Source organism: Aulonocara stuartgranti (genome assembly GCF_965226115.1).
Source record: "Aulonocara stuartgranti genome assembly, chromosome: 5".
NCBI classification, from domain to species: Eukaryota; Metazoa; Chordata; class Actinopteri; order Cichliformes; family Cichlidae; genus Aulonocara; species Aulonocara stuartgranti.
The window spans coordinates 28,894,173-28,913,807 of NC_138943.1; the positions used below are offsets into that span (position 1 = coordinate 28,894,173).

General features: G+C 41.4%; 1 protein-coding gene across 1 annotated transcript in view; it reads right to left on the reverse strand.

Annotated features, from left to right (window-relative positions):
• Window positions 1-1,709: 1,709 nt before the first annotated feature.
• suclg2 (succinate-CoA ligase GDP-forming subunit beta) overlaps window positions 1,710-19,635 on the reverse strand; it is a 109,054-nt gene continuing 91,128 nt past the window's right edge. The window contains exons 10-11 of the mRNA XM_082532681.1: window positions 11,632-11,752; window positions 1,710-2,582 (exon numbers count right to left, since the gene is read on the reverse strand). Coding sequence (XP_082388807.1) covers window positions 2,470-2,582; window positions 11,632-11,752 — 234 coding nt within the window. The 3' untranslated portion in view covers window positions 1,710-2,469. The remainder of the gene's footprint in view (window positions 2,583-11,631; window positions 11,753-19,635) is intronic.

Below are 19,635 nucleotides of genomic sequence, written 5' to 3' on the forward strand. Positions count from 1 at the left end.
CACCTCCGGAGGTATTAGCAGAGTTAAAAGCAGCGGGCTACACGATAGAAGTCGTCAGACTGACCTCCAAAGCTTCTTTCCCCCCTCATCTATATTTATATGAAGGAGCGGCACTAATTTTGCCCAGTAAATCAGTGTGCACATTCCGTTGTGACCTCCAGCTTGACACTGAATTAAACAATATCAGGGCTCAAGAAGCCCGCTTTAACAAGCCTTAAATTCCTCCGTCCAATCCATCAGCGGGGATATTTCTGACACACGGAGGGAAGAGCATGAAATAAGGCAATTATTGAACCCTTCAGCCCATTTTTACGGCTTGGCTGGCTGGCACGATGCAGCACAGAGCCTCAGAGCTCCGAGTTTGTGCTGTGAGATGACTCTCAGCGATAGGGATGCTAAGAATTAATACAGTGAAAAGAAATTTCAGTAGTTAGGCAACATCTTTTTTTTGTTTCTAAATATAGCCTGTCAATAAACATGTCACAAAGACGTGTAGCTATGGCAGCAGTTTCCAAGAGGCCCTTCTGGAGTCCTCCTGACTTTGCCCAAGAAAAAAAAAAGCGCTGTAGAGAAAAGCTTCAGTTTGAGTCACACTTGGTGTTCTTCTCCGGTGCAGGCAGGACGAGAAAAGTGCTCTCTGCGTGCGTCTTTCCTGGAGGTGGCAGTCGATCCTGTGAGCCCTCTCAGATTGCCTGACAGATAATCCATCACACAGTCAGTGTGTCTGACAGGAAGAGGTCTCAGTCAACTTTCTGTAGCGCTCACACGGGCCCTATGAAGGACAATCACTCTTTTCAAGTCTCTCCTGGGACGACGTACACTTGAATTTCATTAGAAGACTGCAGGTGGATGATTTGAGGAGTTTAAGTGTACGCGTACACTGATGTGCAGACGAAAAGCAAGAAAGAAGGCAGGGTTGTTCAAAAAGAAAATGGCAAAGAAACAAAAAAAGATTTAAATGATATCATGTAGACTATATTTTTGGATACACATGAGGGCGTTTCTAGTGACTTTAGTTTTACAGTTACCATGGAATCTGTAACAAACAGTTTCTGAGCTCTGTCAAAATCCTGATTTATTGAACTACTGAAGAATGGAAAAATAATAAACGTAACATTTATACGTTCTAAACGTAAAATTCTAAACATTTAAGAAAGAAGACCTGAAAATATATGGTAGAAATCTTAAGAAACTAAATATCTTTAGACAACTGACACTTCAACACAAAGATGAGCTTTGGCCTCTGGATCGCTTAACCCCTTAATCCCTTCTGTGTCATATTTGATACATGAGTTTTTGAGATGTCTACATCTGTGTCATCCTCCTGAAAAGAAAAAGGGAGATCTATTACAAGAATGAAAAAAAAAACTGCTTATATTAAAACTTTTCACTATAAATTACATCCAAGTCTCTTTTTCCCTTGTTGGAAAAAAAAAAAAATACTTGCCCATTGAAGAAGCAGCTTGATTTACTTGGAAAAACATTTGCAAAATATGTGCTCATGCAGTCAATAGTGTTAAGAAAACTGCAAACTGCTGAGGATCTGCTCTCCTCACTGACATCACATTTATTCTGGGAGTGTGCTTCCTTCAGAAATACCCGGGAAATTCAGCAGAATTTCTTTTTCCGCCTTACTTTCCACCTTCTGCCAGTTTTTCCTCCATCAGGATACTCCGATATGGGCCGGACAAATTCAACACACTAAAGTGTAGTTTTTAAAACATTTTTTGTTTAATGTCACAAATTGCATTTTCTCATTGTATTTCAGACATCCTGTCAACATCCATTCATGATTATAAAAAAGTACAATTCTTTGTTTTTAATTATTCATTTTCTCGACACCTGTGATGCCTCATTAGCTTTCACTGGACAGGCACAGGATTAGAGCAGATAATGGACGTCTCATAGTAGCACTTTATAAATAAGACACGATGCACAAATTCAGAGTGAGTACGCCATCTACTTCATTTGAAACGCAGACCAGGCTTGGTAACCAACGTGGACGAAGTAAGAAAGTGTTTACAGCTTCCATTCATCTCGGTTTCAGCAAGTACCACTGAATGATATCACAGCTTATGAATGGTGTGCGATAACATGGCAACAACTCAGTGGATGGGATGTGAAGATGGAAAATGTCTTTCCCACTTCATATTTTGCTGAAAAATAAAGACAAGAAAGCTAATGGAATGGACAAAGTGTTGGGTGTCCTTTCAATATGTTAGCCTGAATATGTCAGTGGTTCTTCCTAACTAATGCACATTTTAATGATTAAAGAAACTGCAGCTGATCTGATCTGCAGAGAGGAAACCAGTGTAATGGCAGAATCCTGTAAGTGCTCGTGATCTGGATCTCAGTTGGCATTTAAAGTGAGAAATGCACGCAAAGGCTCAAGGTTTTGGAGGTCTGCATGTGGAAGAAAAGGCTGATGGTGCTGTGCTGAGGCTGGAATGAGACGTCCTGCAGGATTCTCTATTTCTTGATGGCTGCCACCGCTTTCTTGGCGGCATCATCCAGGTCATCTGCTGCCAAGATGGGCAGGCCGCTCTCGGTCAGAATCCTTTTAGCCTCGTGGACGTTGGTCCCTGGAAAGGGGCAAAAAAGGGGAAGGAAAACAGTGTTACAACAGGCGACAACCAACATTACAAAAATGGCTAAACAAGGGTGAACCTGATCTGCCATCTGCACGGATGTTAAAAACCACACTGTGTGAAAGACGAAGAGTTCCTCTGGAGGAATCAATCCACACAGACAGATGGAGTCATGGGTCAATGGTGGCACATGCAACTGCTGATCCGAACGTCGTAGAGTGTGAACAACGGGCAAAAGGGCAATTTGTGTGCGCGCGTGTGTGTGTCAGCTCCCCCAGCTGTAGTGAGGTCAGGGGTAGCAGGTGCTGGGTGATACGGTGATGCCTGTGCCCCCAGTAGGCCCACAACCAACCAGAGAGAGAGAAAGAGGAAGACACTCGGAGATACTCTGTGCAACCCCGAGGCTCTACGCACTGAGCTGGCTGCCTCCCAGCACTGCACACCGCTCGGCCAAATGCAAGCCTGACAAGCCTGTCACAACACAGGGCAGGGGGCGCCTCAGCGGACGGAGGGACGCAGGAAGGGGAGTGGATGAGAGAGTGAACGAGGTGGTGGTGCTGGTGGGGCAGCAGAGCAAAAGGTCAAATGAAGCAAAATTGGCCCCTTGCAGCTAAAAACAACAAAAGCCAGCTGTTTATGTGGCATTTACTGATTCGACACATGAAGAACAAAAACTGAATCTGTCTGATGTGCCATCAAAGACTCAGCACGCTGCTGAAACATTTAATTATCTTTTTTTCCCCCCGAACTACTTGCATTTGTTTGTTTTTCTTAATCAGATTTCAGATCTCATTTATTACATTTTGAGTGGACGCACCTCTCTGTGTCCATGCTGAACACTTCAACTGACGATCACTCCTGTCTGATCTTTTCTTACTTCAAATTCAAACAAACAACATTTGAAAAAGTCTCTAAAAAAGGTTCTGGAAAAACACTTTATTGTGACTTTACACGTTACGTTTGCTGTATATGGACAAAGGGTGTGTTGAGATTCTCTGTATATTAGTGTCTCCCTGTATTCGCTCGGGTGTTAAACGAGTCGATGTGCGAGTGTTTGTGCATGCTCAGACGCTCACAGGTTGACCTTCGCTCTCGTGGCTGCCGTGTAATTAAGACTGCATGATATGTGAATTCTCCGGAGGCCGGGCCACCCTGATCAATAGACCTTTCATGAGGAATTCTATTACCACTGCCACTTAACGCCTAATATTTCATCTCTTTTGTCCAGCCGTATAATAAGTAATTCCAAACACATTTCTGCAGGCTCGCACTCCAAACAATCAATTCGGCAATGCAATTAATTAGAATAAGAGCAGGAAGAGCTCTTGCTCTGCTGCATAAACAGGGGATCGGATGTCTCAAGTCGTTTTCACATCAAACAGCGGATATTCTCCGTGCGACTGTGTGCGTCTCGATTCGGACACGCAGCGAGAAGAGCGGTGCAGTACTGTATGCTTTACATTCAACAGGCTAATCCGCAAACTTCACTGAGATTGATGGATCTATGCTTGTGTACTGACAGGTTTATCTGTCACAAGATTAAAACAAAGCTGCAGCACAACAAAGTTCAAACGGCACAAGATAAAACTGGCGAAAGTGGAAGCAGCCATATGGGCCCCCAGCAAATACATAATGCAGCAGGTATTCTGAAAGACAAATATGCCTATGGAAAGTGTATACAGGAACAAAAAGTAAACATGCATTTTTTTCTCCCCAAGCTGATACATATTCATGACCAGCAGGAGTATTCAGTGTATTATTTAGATTGTGCAGCATCTGTGTGTTACTCAGGACATGTGTGGTGGAAGAATCACACGTCGTGTTGGAGTCGTGCATTTGTGGGAGTCTTTTTCTGCACAAGTATGGGTGAGAGCTGACTGCAGTTCCACTGTGAGCAGTAGGGAGCACTGATAGCTCACGCCAGCAGCATCAGCAAGGGCTGAGCTCAGCTGGATACAGAATTACTAAGGCATGTGTGGAGTATATGTGTGTGAGTGTAGGGTATAACTGGAGAATGGGGATATGTGTGTGTTCACCTGCAGCCACTAGGTGCTGCCAGAGACCTACTCACAGTCTGGAGAGGGCATCAACGCACACAGTCAGCATGCACAAATAACCAAAGCAAGATGATTGTTTTAAATCTATATGATTAAATATAAGAAATGAACATTAGAGAAGGCAAAAATATAGATTTCTGCAGAAATTCATCACAACACGTATTCTCCAGACCTCGATCATTAGTCCAACTGACCTGTTAATTACTGAGAAATGTCACAGAACACTAACTTGCTAGTCTGAACTTTTTTCTTTATTAACAATCAACTCCTGAAAATTCAATCAAACTTTAATTCACTTTTCAAAAGTGCTCAATCCAATCAAAAACCGACAAAACCCCCCGAATTTAATTAGGTTCAATTCAACTTTATTTATATAGCACCAAATCATAACCACAGTGGCCTCCAGGCGCTTTATAATGTAATTTAAAGACCTTAGAGTAATACAGAGAAAACCCCAACAGCTAGACAACCCCTTAGAGGAAGAAGGTTGTGACAGTGGGAAGGAAAAACTCCCTTTTAACAGGAAGAAACTTCCAGCAGAACCAGGCTCAGGGAGGGGCAGCCATCTGCCATGACTAGGTTGGGCTAAGGGGAGAAAGACCACACCAATGAGTTCGGAGGAGAGCCTGGGATTAATAATAACTAATGACTAAATACAGAGTAGTTTATGAACACTACTTATGAAAGGAGACGAGTGATCATGGGAATCTCCCAGCAGCCTAGGCCTATTGCAGAGTAACTTAAGGAGGATTCAGGGTCACCTGATCCAGTCCTCCCTATATGTTTGATCAAAAGGGAAAGTTTTAAGCCTAAACTTAACACTAGAGGCTGTCTGTCTCCATAACCCAAACTGGGAGCTGATTCCACAGAAGAGAGGCCTGAAAACTGAAGACTTTGCCTCCCATTCTGCTTGTAAATATCCTAGAAACTGCAAATAAACCCGCAGTCTGAGACTAAAGTGCTCTAATGGGGCAAAGTGGTACTGTGAGGTCTTTAATATAAGATGGGACCTGATTATTCTAGACCTTGTACATGAAGAGAAGGATTTTAAATTAGATTCAGCATTTAACAAAGAAAACAACATAAGAGCATTCAGCAGGTGGCAAGCATCACAACACAATATTTTCACATTTATGTGGCAATTAACTAGCGTACCTGTGACTACTGTGAAAAATGACGCCTTAACGTGTGACTTACAGGCCACTAGGCTTCAGTGGGATAATAAGGGTTGGGGCTGTGCCAAAGACTTGTGCTGGAGGAGCTTTCTTGATGCTGCAAATCCTACATTTGTGAGCAGCTTTGTCCTAACAAGCTGTGCTTAGCGTTGCTGTCATCTGAGAGAAGGACACGTTGCCGTAGAGTCACACATACAAAGGAAGTCTGAAGTTGTAAAGGTTCCTTATGTGTCAAGGACACGATAAAGACTGTTTCCTTAGCAGGAGAAGATAAGGGAAACAAAAAGATGTAGAGCTTGATAAATGAACTCTTTCGCCTGCTGTTGGTAAAATCTTTGCCACAACAAAAAATGGAAACCCCTTCACCTTCTCTCACAGTCAAGCCAACCGGTTAATTAATCATGTGGTGACTGAGTGATTGTCAGTGTAAGGCTGTGCGTGTCTGGATATTTCTTTTCCCTTTTAAATATTACAATTGTCATTAATACGTGGCAATTAGACGGGCAGCTTCTGCAAGACTGTCCACTGACAGTTTTTTTCAGGTTTCCTGAGTTGGTGGCTTGTCTGCACTGCTGGTGAGTTATGGTTTGCTTCACACTAGAAAGTGATTAGTTCCCCACGTAATAATCTCCTGGCTGTCAATGAGAGCTTTTGATGTGTCACACTAACATAATTCCCACCATCTGTCAGCTGTCTGAAGATACTGGGGTACGCTGTGAAAGAAGTTCTTAGAGGACTTATTTATTTAAATTAGACACAAGCTCAGTACAAATAAAGCAAATAATTATGTATGTAAACTGTATGTATGTCATTGCAGTTGTCAGGAAATCTCATGGCAAACCAAAAGTTAACATTTTAGTCTGTTTTTGTTTCGTGCCACTGTCCTAACATACATTATAATCTGTATCATTAACTTTTTGTGTTGGGAATCTGCATAAATGTCACAATGCTACAGTCCAGTAACTCACTTAGTAAAAGCAGTTTAAAACAAAGAAGGGCGCTCTGCCTCAAGACCAGCCAGATGAACCACAGGCAGCTGATGTATACACCCTCCCCCCAAAAGAAAACTATTTAACTGACTGCATGTTGTCATACTCACTCAACTCTTAACCCAGCCCCAACCAGACAGTCTACATCAGGGGTCGGCAACCCTGGGCACGCGTGCCACGGTTGGGACGCGAAGGGTTAACTGATAGCACGACCATAGCTGGACTGGCCATTGGGCATACCGGGCATTTGCTCGGGACCCGATGATTTTTTATTTTTTGTAACGGTATAAACAATGAAAGGTGTTGGATTGGCCAGATGTGGCCGGTGTGTAAAAATAACTCAGTTGTTTGGTGGTGGCTATGGCGTAGCTTCCACAGATTCAGTAACATTAGCAAGTGGTGGAGGCCAACAGGTGGATGAGAGAAAGGGGAGGCAGGAGGAGGAGGGACCCGAGGCGGCCGCCGGTCCGAGTGTCAGGTGAACTGAACTTCAGGTATGAAGTTATGACCTGCAGTCTGTCTGGGTCAGATATAAACCAAGTTTAGGTGGAGTTTATTTTCGTTGTGCTGACTTTTTACAGTCAGTTACAATAACTCGTACTGCGTGAGCTAGCATGACGGAGTTTATATACAGCTGGGTGGGTGCTATGATGTTACTGAACTAAAGTGAACTTTATTTTATTCATAAGGTTAGTTAGTAGAGTTGCCAACGGCTCCTTAAAAAATGGAATGGTCCCTCATTCAGAGAAAATATTACGTGTTTCGTATTGAGCTGAGAAGAGACGCAGTTTGTCCCGTACTTCAGCTAGAATGGGGAAAAAAAGACACAAAGCTGGAGTTATTCTGTGTCTTTGCTGCACAGCTGCCTCTTCTTCTCTCATTCTCTCCCCCTGCCTCTCCTGTTTCTACTTCAATCATGAAACTGATCAATGATCAGCTGATCGGCTTTCCTCTCTTGTTTGTTTATCTTCCACTTTGCGCCAGAAAGAGGAAACCAGCGGATTTCGCGCTAAACAACAGCAGCATGTTTAAGCTTGATCAGCTGTTGTTAGAATTTATTTAATATTAATTTCTAGTATCAGCTGATGTTTGCTGGAGCCACAGCTGTAAAAGCTGCTGGTCATGATATCGGTTTGTATATCTGGTGAGAGGGAAACATGAAGATGAAACCAGGAGATGTCCTTACTGAATCATCAGAGCTGAACAGGTGATGGAGAAACAGGTTTACCTTTTAGGTGACATGAATGAGTTGAAGGGAAGTTATGAACTGTTTCTGAGAGACAAATAACACCAGGATCCTTTTCTAAGTAGCTGACAGCTGATAGCTGTGCAGGGGCGGATCTAGCAAAGTGTTTCCAGGGGGCCAGGTAGGGCATTAACAGGGAGAGGGGGGCACAAGGAAATACTTTACTTTCTTATTCTCATTTAAAATGTCTGGCTGTTATTAAATAATTATCTGAAGCTTACAACCACAGTTTTTATCTGATGTAAAATTTACAGAAATCATGCATATACCAACAAGACTGTACATCACTGTCACAACAGCGTTTGTTTTCATTCAAAGGCTTTATGGCTTTAATACCTGGTGGGCCGGTCTGTAGTCAAAATGCCCGGGCTGATTTTTTGTCCCAGTCCAGCCGTGGACACGACACGCAGTGAATTAATCTGAGAAGATGCATCAAAAAATAAATGGCCGCACCAGTGGTGCTCTCAGGTGTTTGGACCAATGTTTTCTTTTCTGATCAAACCAGAAATCTTTAATGAGCAGCTGGATTTGTCTCACATTAACTGGCTGAGTTGATGCCAGTTAATGCGACATCGACGTAGCTGGAATCCACAGCTGTGCGTGTTCATGGAGCTTGCATTTTCACCTGCTGGACATCACTACCTGAGAAGTTTAACTGTCTTCAGAACATTGCAGAGGCCTTATTGACAGTATTTGGCTGTACATATCTGTGTGCGCAGATTTCCTCTCACATTAGTCCTCAGGTAGCCGTCTGAATGCTGGACACTCGAAGACCTGTGTCTCTGAGTGGGAGACCAGAGATCACATTAACATGTGTGTCTCTGTATTAACAGACATGCCACATTGGCTTAGTTTATTTTTCTTATCATTGTTGTGAGGAGACCATAAATAGCATTTGTATTTTCTGTTGTACAGTTCATGTGCTGTTATGGATAAAAAGTGTCTTTTTCTTTTTTTTTGTTTCAAAATATCTGATAACGATTCACTGATAGCTGCCAAAATCTGTAAACAAATATAATTCTATAAAGTGGGTCTATATATTGTGTAACTGTTCATATAGAGCGTTATTAAATTTATTGCTAATGCAATCATATGGCACACTGACTTCTGAGGAAATTTTAAATGGCACTCGCCATTAGAAAGGTTGCCGACCCCTGGTCTACATGATTAAAACAAACATAACACATTACATTTTTTATTCAGTTTTTTGTATTATCTGTTATTTAAGAGCAGCTTACTGCACCACCAGATTTCATGTTTTCATCAGTGCTAACTCTAACAGAGAGTATCTTAGTATCTTAACACTGTGTTCCCTATTTGCATACTTGTATAATGTGCATGACATTCATTCTCATGATTTAATCAATTCTTGTCAGATTCTTTGTGAGAGGCAAATAGCGAGATTTACACTATGTGAGGGTAAGTTAATAGCTATTTTTAAAAAGCACTACAAAAATGAAAAAATGTGTAATATATGTGAAATCAAAGACAGAACCCCCCCCAAATCAACCAGTGTGTGAATGTATATTACTCTATATTTATGTATGTGGATATGCATATAGCTGCAGCAATTAGTTAAGCTATAATGATGCTGTCAGGACTGATGTTGAAATCTCATCCATTGAAACAGGGCCTTCAAATCTTGCTCAAACAGAACATTCTCCACTCTTTGACAGAGAGTTGGGGGACACCTCAGAACAGAGTTAAATGAATGTAGTCACCTTTTTCTTGGATGCCAAAGGTTTTTTAAGAGGCAGACAAACCTGCAGAGAAACACAGGATGACCATGCGCACACTGTAGCCAAAGAGGGCAGTACAGCACCTCCTTAGGTATCGCTTCCTTTCTATACCTTCAATAACGACAGTGTGTCTGCGTGTTCTCTGCTCAGTTTTCACCAGATGAGTCTAAGTGCTAGCGATGATAATTACAGACTGTTTTAGATCAACTCAATCAGCCCACATCAAACACTTCATGCATACTCTATCAACTAACACAACTCTATCAAGAACTAGACCACATGGCCTCTCTTCCCCACATATGGGAGCACATAATTCTCTGCCAGTGCAATCAACCCTGGCTCTTTAGGGCCTTTCCAATTAAAAGTGTGCCTGTTAATCCATTCTGATCCTGTTGAAGAACGTTGGGCCGTTTTCAATGCCCAGCAGACAGCCTAGCAAGCTGAGCTGATTGATTCAGAGCCAATCCTCTCCACAAGACTGCAGCCCAGGATGTAATGACCCACAACTAAGGCTTGGATTAGGCCTCGGTCAGGGTGACGTGTTTGGACCATCCGGCATCCACCAGAAGTGACTTTCTGGACTGTCTGAGAGTCATATTGAATTATGGCTACTATCAGAAATGTGTGGTGGATAATTAAGGATCCGTGCAGATTGCCAGTCTAGTTTGTTCTGTAGTTGTGTATTCTAAAGAGACAAATGTGCATCTTGAACTTGGGGTGTTTGAACTCCAGTCAACAATATTATTTTTGGTTCAGACGCAAAGTTTTTACAGCCATGGGGTAGATGTACATACCTGCATGACATTTTTATTCGACTTTAGGGGAAAGTAGTGGAAATGACAGTTAAGAGTAAAATTCTCACACTACATCGTGCTCTGAACAACCATGCCCTCACTACTGCACAGCACCTCGACACACAGTTGGCTTCTAGAAACAGCTTACACGCCCTGACCTACAAATAGCAGATGTGTGCAGACATACAGCATGAAATGCTAAGCGCTAACACACACACACTCTCCCCTGCTCTGTGCTCTGGACACACCACTCGGCAGGATCTTGACAATTAAGCTAACCACCAACTGGCCCTATGCCTCTGAGTCACCACTGCCATTCCCCACACACACACACTCGGGCAAACACACACAGCTGAGCAGGTTTTATTAGCATATAGAGGTGAAAGGTGAGCCAATCAGTGCCGTCTCTACAGTTATTCTGGCTGCTGCTAATGACAGGTGCAGCAGAATGTGACATCTATGAGAAATGCACTGCTGTTCTTTCTGGGACACTGGGCCACAATGAAGATGGATATGCTCCTGAGAGTACAGCAGCAATAATACAATGGCTCCAAAGTTTAAAACTAGGTGGGGAATGAGTTTCTTTGTACCTTTGAAATGGAAAATATTCATAAAACGATACTGCAAGCTATATTCTCAGTCCATATAAACTCGAACCAGCTGTACCCTGAGCAAAGGAGACTTTAGGTACAGTTCAAGAAAAATAAAACTTACTGACACATATATGTAAAAGCAAGACAAAAGGAACTTGTGTTTACATGATGATGATGTTACTCATGCGCCAGGTCAAGGTGAACAACTGTGACGAGCGACACAGCTGTGAACCTAGTTGCATGTTATAGCGTATTAACCCTGAATCATTAAATGCTCATTAATGTGAAATTCTTTCGCTGGAGGCTAGATGTGCCTAAGAGAAATGATGCAGTCTGTTTGGTTTAACTGGAAGTGCCAACTGCCAATGACTTACTAACAGCGTCAGAGAGGCAAAACAAAAACTTTTGTGCATGTGTTCCAGTGTTGGTGAGTGTCAAGTGCTGTTTTACCTTCCAGCCTGACCACCAGCGGCACTTTGAGCTCCAGCTCTCGGCAAGCTTTGGTGATGCCGTTGGCAATGATGGCACAATTAACAATGCCCCCAAAAATGTTGACCAGGATGGCTTCAACCTGTGAAAGAAGACAATAGACAAAAAAAAGAATTAACCCAACAATAAACAGCAAGTGAAATGAAATAAGATAAAGGCAAGTTTCAGCTGTACCATCTTTGTGCAATAGCAAGAAACATCATTTAAACAAACAGCAGAGCATGTCTTGTTGGGAATCCTAGCGGCTTCATTCAGACATGTACTAAATAAGACATTCAATTATATCATTAAATGATAATGTCTTACTTATAAAGACAAAATAGAAATAATCTGGTCCTTAGCTGGTCTTAAAATGAGGTAACTGCAACCTCAGATAACAAAACATGACAAATTACTGCGTGTCAGTATTTCTTTATCAAAAACTGAGCTATAATGCAAAAGCAGTACATGAAAAACCAAGAATTCCCTTATTGCTTCTATAGGAATAAAGAGAGTAAGTAGCTGCCAGGTCCTGCTAATTAAATGCACTTGATTAACTGATAATTAGTGAGTGTGAGTGCCTCTGAACAAGCAGAAGCTTTGGCAGTTTGCTGGTCCAGAGCAGCAAAGGTGTGTACAATGCTGAGGACAAAGAGATGTCAGCTGTGATCTTGCTGTGATCACTGTTGCTGTTAGGGCTGGGCCATATTATACCGTTCACGGTAATACCGGTATAATGTTAGGCAACGATAGGAAAATGAAATATAGAATATAGATAGAATATGAGTAAAACGCGCATGCGCAGTGCCTTTGTTTTCATACGCACATGGCCAATTGTTGAGTGAAACAGATGAACCAGAATTGGTTTGTAAAAATGGTGCAACTTCAGTGATGTGGAACTGGTTTGGTGTTTGTCCGTCAGATACACGACAAAGCACGGTTTTTTGCAGAACATGCAAGCGGCCGTCGTTATTGTATTTGTCGGACTAAGATGCTCTTAAATCTGGGAGTAATCTGGGTCCTAAACTCCGTCTTTTTCAGGTCAAACACTGCAGCATCACTGAGAGTTAAAAAATCTCTAAATTCTTTCATCTTTAATAAAACGATCAGCGTTGCTGCTTTACCAAGTGTATCTATGAAGTTTAACTTCCAGGCATCCATGAAAACAAAATGTATTACATTTAATGGAGTTAGAAGTTAGCAGGAAGCTAGCAGAAGTTAGCTCGCTAGTTTCGCTAGTTACCTAAGCATGATATTGCATGTTCTGACTGAGAGATTTCTGAAAAAATTCAAACGTACAGCTCTGCTATCACTTCCAACATGAATGAAGACAGGAAACTAAACAGCAGTGACGTTTGTAGGGTTACTGAAGTTGGGCTAGCTGGTATATAATGATGTGCTACGTGATCGCTAGCGACACAGCTACGTTAGCATAACATAAACAGTGAAGTTGGAGGAGGAACACTACCACTTTTCCACTTATAAAAATTAATGTTAAGGTTCCTGATAGTTAGAGACAAATGCAATCGCATGGCAGGATGCTGTAAACGGACCAAACTTCAGTCAGGAGAACAACTAAGATAATCCATCCACAATACGAGGTTAGTTATTAATATACTGCAACAACATGGGAATAGAGCAGCTGCCAGAGAAATCAACATTTATGAATCAAAGGTACAGAAGTGGAGGAAGCAAGAAGAATGAGTTTAATAAAGTTTGATTTATCTGACTGCTTTGTTTCGCTTAATGTGCCTTATAATCCTGTGCACCTTATGGTCCGAAAAATACTTACTGCACACTGCAGTTTAATGTTGCAAAGCACCTCTTTTTAACTTCAGTGGATATTATACATGGTTATGCTCAGGATATGTCAGCCCATTTCTACTGGAAATGCCTTTTGGTTAAACTTTCAGCAAGGAATTTGCATTTGCACTGTTACATTTTTACAAAGCTTTAATGTACATAAAAACCAGCTTCTTGTTTAAGTGAAAATAAATGGAAGGTTGTCTTTTTGCGCTAGTAATGTTGTGGAGTTGTATTTTGTCTCGCATCAATTATATCGTCAGTTATATCATTATCGCAAATTTTCAAATATATTTGTTGTTCTTAGGGTTTCCAACCGTCCCTTAAAAAACGGAATCGTCCCGTATTTAGAAACAAAAGTACACGTCCCGTATTGAGCTAATAAGGGACGCACTTTGTCCCGTAATACAGTGAGAATCAAAAGTAGTCTATAACTTTTAATGGAATTAACACTTTGTTTGAAAACATAATTCCCAGCCCCTCTCCTGCTTTGTGACCAATGAGCTGACAGCACACTTATGACGAGTATGACAAGTCAGATTACCGCTCATCTCATTGGTTGAGGAAAGGTCGCTTACGGAGAAAATACCGGAAGACAACCGATGACCACAACAACAAGCATGGCCAACAGGGAAACAAACGCCGACACTGCGGTGCAAGTCTCGGACGGCACACTGTGCGTCCATAAAATGAAGGTTATAACAGAAAATCTGTCGCTCGCTCTCTCTGTCTTTCACTCACACAGACACACCACCACATCAACTTTGCTAAATTGCTAATGAAAAACATGATCAGGCAGCTGTGATTGAGCAACAGTGTAAATCCAACTATTTTCACGGTTGTTGTGGTCGTGATAATTTTGTGATGCCACATGGAAAAGGCTCGGATGAGCTTTCCAAAGTTCTACAAGTTGTGCCTCCATCGCTTGTGTCCAGATCACACGCTGCACAGCCGTGCTGCAATGGCGTGTCCAGCGGGGTGGCCTGGGGGGGCACAGGCCACCCCCCCAACCAGACTGGCCACCCCAGGTGCCACCCCAAAGGCAAAACAATAAAATTCAATCAAATATCAAATGTCCGATTATGTTTTCACGGTGACGCTCAGATATCCGAGTGTAAGTGAATGCAGCATCGGCTTCTGCGCTATGTGCATCATGTTAGCAAAGGTAGGAGAGCCAAGCGCGAAAGATGGCACCGCAGGAAACAATTTTTCGGTGAAAGAAAATGAGGACAGAATAAATGTCCCGGTAAGTAATATTAAGTTTGTTGAGTTTAGTAAACTTCGGTAAAATTAGAATACCAAGGAAAAAATAACACTTAAAGAATTATTGCAGCCGTGGAATATTTCAGACAGTATGCTACTGAGGGCAGCTAACATAAGAGTTATGAGTTATAAGATGTAATCTAAGTCGTAACATTGCTGTATGGAGCTGCAGATTTGGTTGCAGGTTAACATAGCTGGACTGGCCATCGGGCATATCCCCAGTGACTTATTTTTTATTTTTGTTTGTAATGGCATGAACAATGAGAGGTGGTGGATTGGCCAGATGCAGGTCGATGTGTAGAAATAACTCCGTTGTTTGGTGGTGGCTATGGCGGAGCTTCCACAGAGGCCAGCAGGTGGATGAGGGAAGGGGAGGCAGGAGGAGAGCCCCGAGGCAGCCGCCAGTCCGAGTGTCAGGTGAACTGAACTTCAGGTAAGAAGTTATGACCTGCAGTCTATCTGGGTCAGATATAAACTAAGTTTAGGTGGAGTTTATTTTCATTGTGCTGACTTTTTACTGTCAGTTGCAATAACTCATACTGCGTTCTAGCCAGCTTGACGGAGTTTTTATACAGCTGGGTGGTGCTATGATGTTACTGATAGTGAACTTTATTTTATTCATAAGGTTAGTTAGTAGAGTTGCCAACGGCTCCTTAAAAAAATGGAATGGTCCCTCATTCAGAGAAAATATTACACGTTTCGTATTGAGCTGAGAAGAGACGCAGTTTGTCCCGAACTTTAGCTAGAATGGAAAAAGACACAAAGCTGGAGTTATTCTGTGTTTACGCTGCACAGCTGCCTCTTCTCTCATTCTCTCCCCTGCCTCTCCTGTTGCTACTTCAGTCATGAAACTGATCAATGATCAGCTGATCGTCTCTCTTGTTTATTTATCACCCACTTTGCACCAGAAACAGGAAACCAGCAGATGTTGCGCTAAACAACAGCAGCACGTTTAAGCTTGATCAGCTGTTGTTAGAATGTATTTAATATTAATTTCTAGTATCAGCTGATGTTTGCTGGAGCCACAGCTGTAAAGCTGCTGGTCATGATGTCGGTTTGGATATGTGGTGAGAGGGAAACATGAAACCAGGAGATGTCCTTACTGAATCATCAGAGCTGAACAGGTGATGGAGAAACAGGTTTACCTTTTAGGTGACATGAATGAGTTGAAGGGAAGTTTTGAACTGTTTCTGAGAGACAAATAACACCAGGATCCTTTTTTATGTAGCTGACAGCTGGTAACTGTGCAGGGGCGGGTCTAGCAAAGTTTTGCCAGGGGGCCAGGTAGGGCATTAACAGGGAAAGGCACAAAGAAATACTTTTCTTTCTTATTCTCATTTAAAATACCTAGCTTTTATTAACCCTTTAGAGCCGATCGGAGCGGGAACGCTCTGTTATGCGTAACTATTTTTAAATCCCGGTAGCACTGCAACCACGTAAGCTAGCGCAAAAATTTTTTTTGCATATGAAACCGGAGGAGTTGTACTTACATATTGTGCCATCAGCTTGTCCTAGGTCACGGTTTCCTTCCACATAAAGCTTTGCAAAAACTGCATAAAAAGCGCTTGCAGGAACAAAAACATAATATTCCAGAAACAAGCTTTGCCGGTCCGATCAGCTGTTCAAAACACTTCCTACGTTGGAATAGACGTCAGCGCGAACTTTTGCATTTCCGCCATTACCTGGCCGAAACCGGAAGTGACGTCATTTTCGCGGAAATGTAGTCTTTTTTGCGATCAGGGCCTCAGGGCCTATACTGCTCTTTTTAAAAGTTATCTTTGACTTTATGACTTTCTGTGTCGTTTCTGGGATGCTTAGGACTCATATTGCACTGCTGGAAATAGTTTATTTTGATGCATATGCTGCTTTTTTGCAAATTTGCAGTATAATATTTATTTTCGTTTTTCCTGCAGTGTATAAAAATTGGTGTATTTCAAAAATAAAACTATGAAGACACTCAAAATAAATTTCCTGTGGTGGGAAACTATTTTGTGCAACTTTTTTGTATTTACAGTTTTGAGGGATAAGCCTCTTAAATTTCTCTAACTACAAATATATGTTAAAAAATCAAAAACGATTTTCAATTTTTTTGTAGTTTATTGCACTTTTTTGCAATTTATGTAATTACTATGCACTTAATGAATACATATTATTAAAATCTGGGCTATAATGGTTGTATTGATGTATAGCAACTTGAAATGCTCCCAAAAATGGCTCCACAGCATGTAAAAATATAATATAAGCTCTGGCGGACTTGGTTCTATGGTAGGTCTTAAAGGGTTAAATAATTATCTAAATCTTACAACCAAAGTTTTTATCTGACGTAAAATGTATAGAAATCATACATATACCAACAAGACAGTGTACATCACTGTCACAACAGGGTTTGTTTTCAGTCAAAGGCTTTATGGCTTTAATACCTGGTGGGTCGGCCTGTAGTGAAAATGCCCAATTTTTTTGTCCCAGTCCAGCCCTGCAGGTTATACTGGCAGTGTCACCATGCCAGCTGACTGTATTTCATCATCAGCCAGTGCTGTTCTTTATCAATATTACCAAAGTTTACCATAAGGCAGCATAGAAAGTATTTACTTGCTTTCAGGTTTTATTCAAATATTAGTCTTTTCAGTTGTTTCTCCACTTTTTTCCTGTTTCAAAATCAAACACCAGTTTGTGAGAAGATTATCTTCTTTTTTTTAACAGGCAGATAAAGTTTTACATTGGAACTGGCTAATTTGTCAATTGTTTGTTACAAATGTTCGTATTTTAATATTAAAAAATGTTTTTGCCCAAAACATATGTGCAGTATATGTCAGTAAAAATACTATGCAAATATTGCTGTCCTTGAATGCTGAGTAAACACTGACAAAGCACTGATTGTATCTCTTGTACTTTATCAACGCAGTATCTGAAAACTTTGCACCGTAGTGGTTAAAATCTCATTCTAATAAGAGTTAAAAGCGCATTTGGTTATTAGGTTTATAGGGTTATTGAATTATGGTTAAGGGTTGGTAGAATTTTTTTTTTAAACATTATCTGCCAATTACATCTGCCACCCTTCTCCAAATCTGTGCCCCTACCTGGCCCCCCCAACAAAAATTTTCTAGACACGCCACTGCCGTGCTGCAACGTCTTTTTCACCGACGTTTACGTGTTTGCGCGTGAGCAGCTGCAGTGACACCCTCACGAGCGATTGATGATCGGGAGCTGGTCGTGAGGTGTTAATCGCTTCTCGTTACCCCACGTATACTACACGATGCACGATGAAGGCCAAAATCGGGCTGATCACCAAATCGGTCGCACGACTCAAAAATCGGCTCAAAATGGGCCAAAAATCGCACAGTGTGAGCCCAGCATTAGAGCAGCAATGTTTGTTCGCTCAGAGAAAGAAAAAAAAAGGCTGCAAAAGTACAGGGAGGAATAGGAAAAGGAAAACACCTGGCTGGAAAAGTGCACTATAAAGCGCACTGCACTGTGTGCTGGCGCACTTTTTCCATAGGCATGCTTCTAGTGGTGGGCACATGAAGAACATGAGGGGCATGAAAGCTCGGGGAACCCTTTACCAATTTTTTGTCCGCCAGGCCACGGCAGAAGCAGATATGGTATGTAAACACTGGTTTGTTTTTTTTAAACCCTCTGGTTAAGGTTAATATGGGCATGTGCAGTGAATATCAGGGCTATGTGGCCAGAAGTGTAATAATATAATTTATTTTGTGTAATAAACAACTGCAAGGATAGATGATTACAACAAATAGATCACTAATACATAAAAGTAATACACAGATGAATAATGATGATGAGTTAAGATACGTAATCATGGGAACAAGTGGGTTTACAAACAGGAGCAGCTGATTAGCATTAGAAAAGCTGAAATAATACCTCAACTGAAGCCAACTGTACTAAATGCACTAAATTCGCACTGTTACAAGAATATTTTTCGTTCTATTGCTTTCTATTAATTTATATAATTTTAAGTTAAGTAGGACAGAGTTCTTTTAAAGAAAGATTTACTTATATTCTCAAAAGTTAAGCATGACAGGCTTCTGTTTAAGAAAGAGACCTGTTTTACTGTGTTAATGTTGTCATTGTGAGCTAAAAATAAATGGCTAAATGATCATTTGTTTCCCATATGGTCATATCACAAAGAATATGCATCTGCTTAAATCAAGTTCAAGTCAAATGGTTAAAAAATAATTTCACACACAAAAAAAAGAGCTACCACACTGGGAAGGGTGAAGACAACTGGGTTGCCCGGCCCTGGCCACGAGGTGTCCCTTATTTATTTTTCAGGGAGTTGGCAACCCTAGTTGTTCTCCTGACTGAAGTTTGGTCCGTTTACAGCATCCTGCCATGCGATTGCATTTGTCTCTAACCATGAAGAACCTTCACGTTAACTTTTATAAGTGGAAAAGTGTTAGTGTTCGTCCTCCAGCTTCACTGTTTATGTTATGCTAACATAGCTGTGTCGCTAGCGATCACGTAGCACATCATTATATACCAGCTAGCCCAACTTCAGTAACCCTACAAACGTCACTGCTGTTTAGTTTCCTGTCTTCATTTATGTTGGAAGTGATAGCAGAGCTGTACGTTTGATTTTTTTCAGAAATCTCTCAGTCAGAACATGCAATATCATGCTTAGGTAACTAGCGAAACTAGCGAGCTAACTTCCGCTAGCTTCCTGCTAACTTCTAACTCCGTTAAATGTAATACATTTTGTTTTCATGGATGCCTGGAAGTTAAACTTTATAGTTACACCTGGTAAAGCAGCAATGCTGATCGTTTTATTAAAGATGAAAGAATTTAGACAGTTTTTAACTCTAAGTGATGCTGCAGTGTTGTTTGACCTGAAGCATACGGAGTTTAGGACCCAGATTACTCCCAGATTTAAGAGCATCTTAGTCCGACAAATACGACAATAACAAC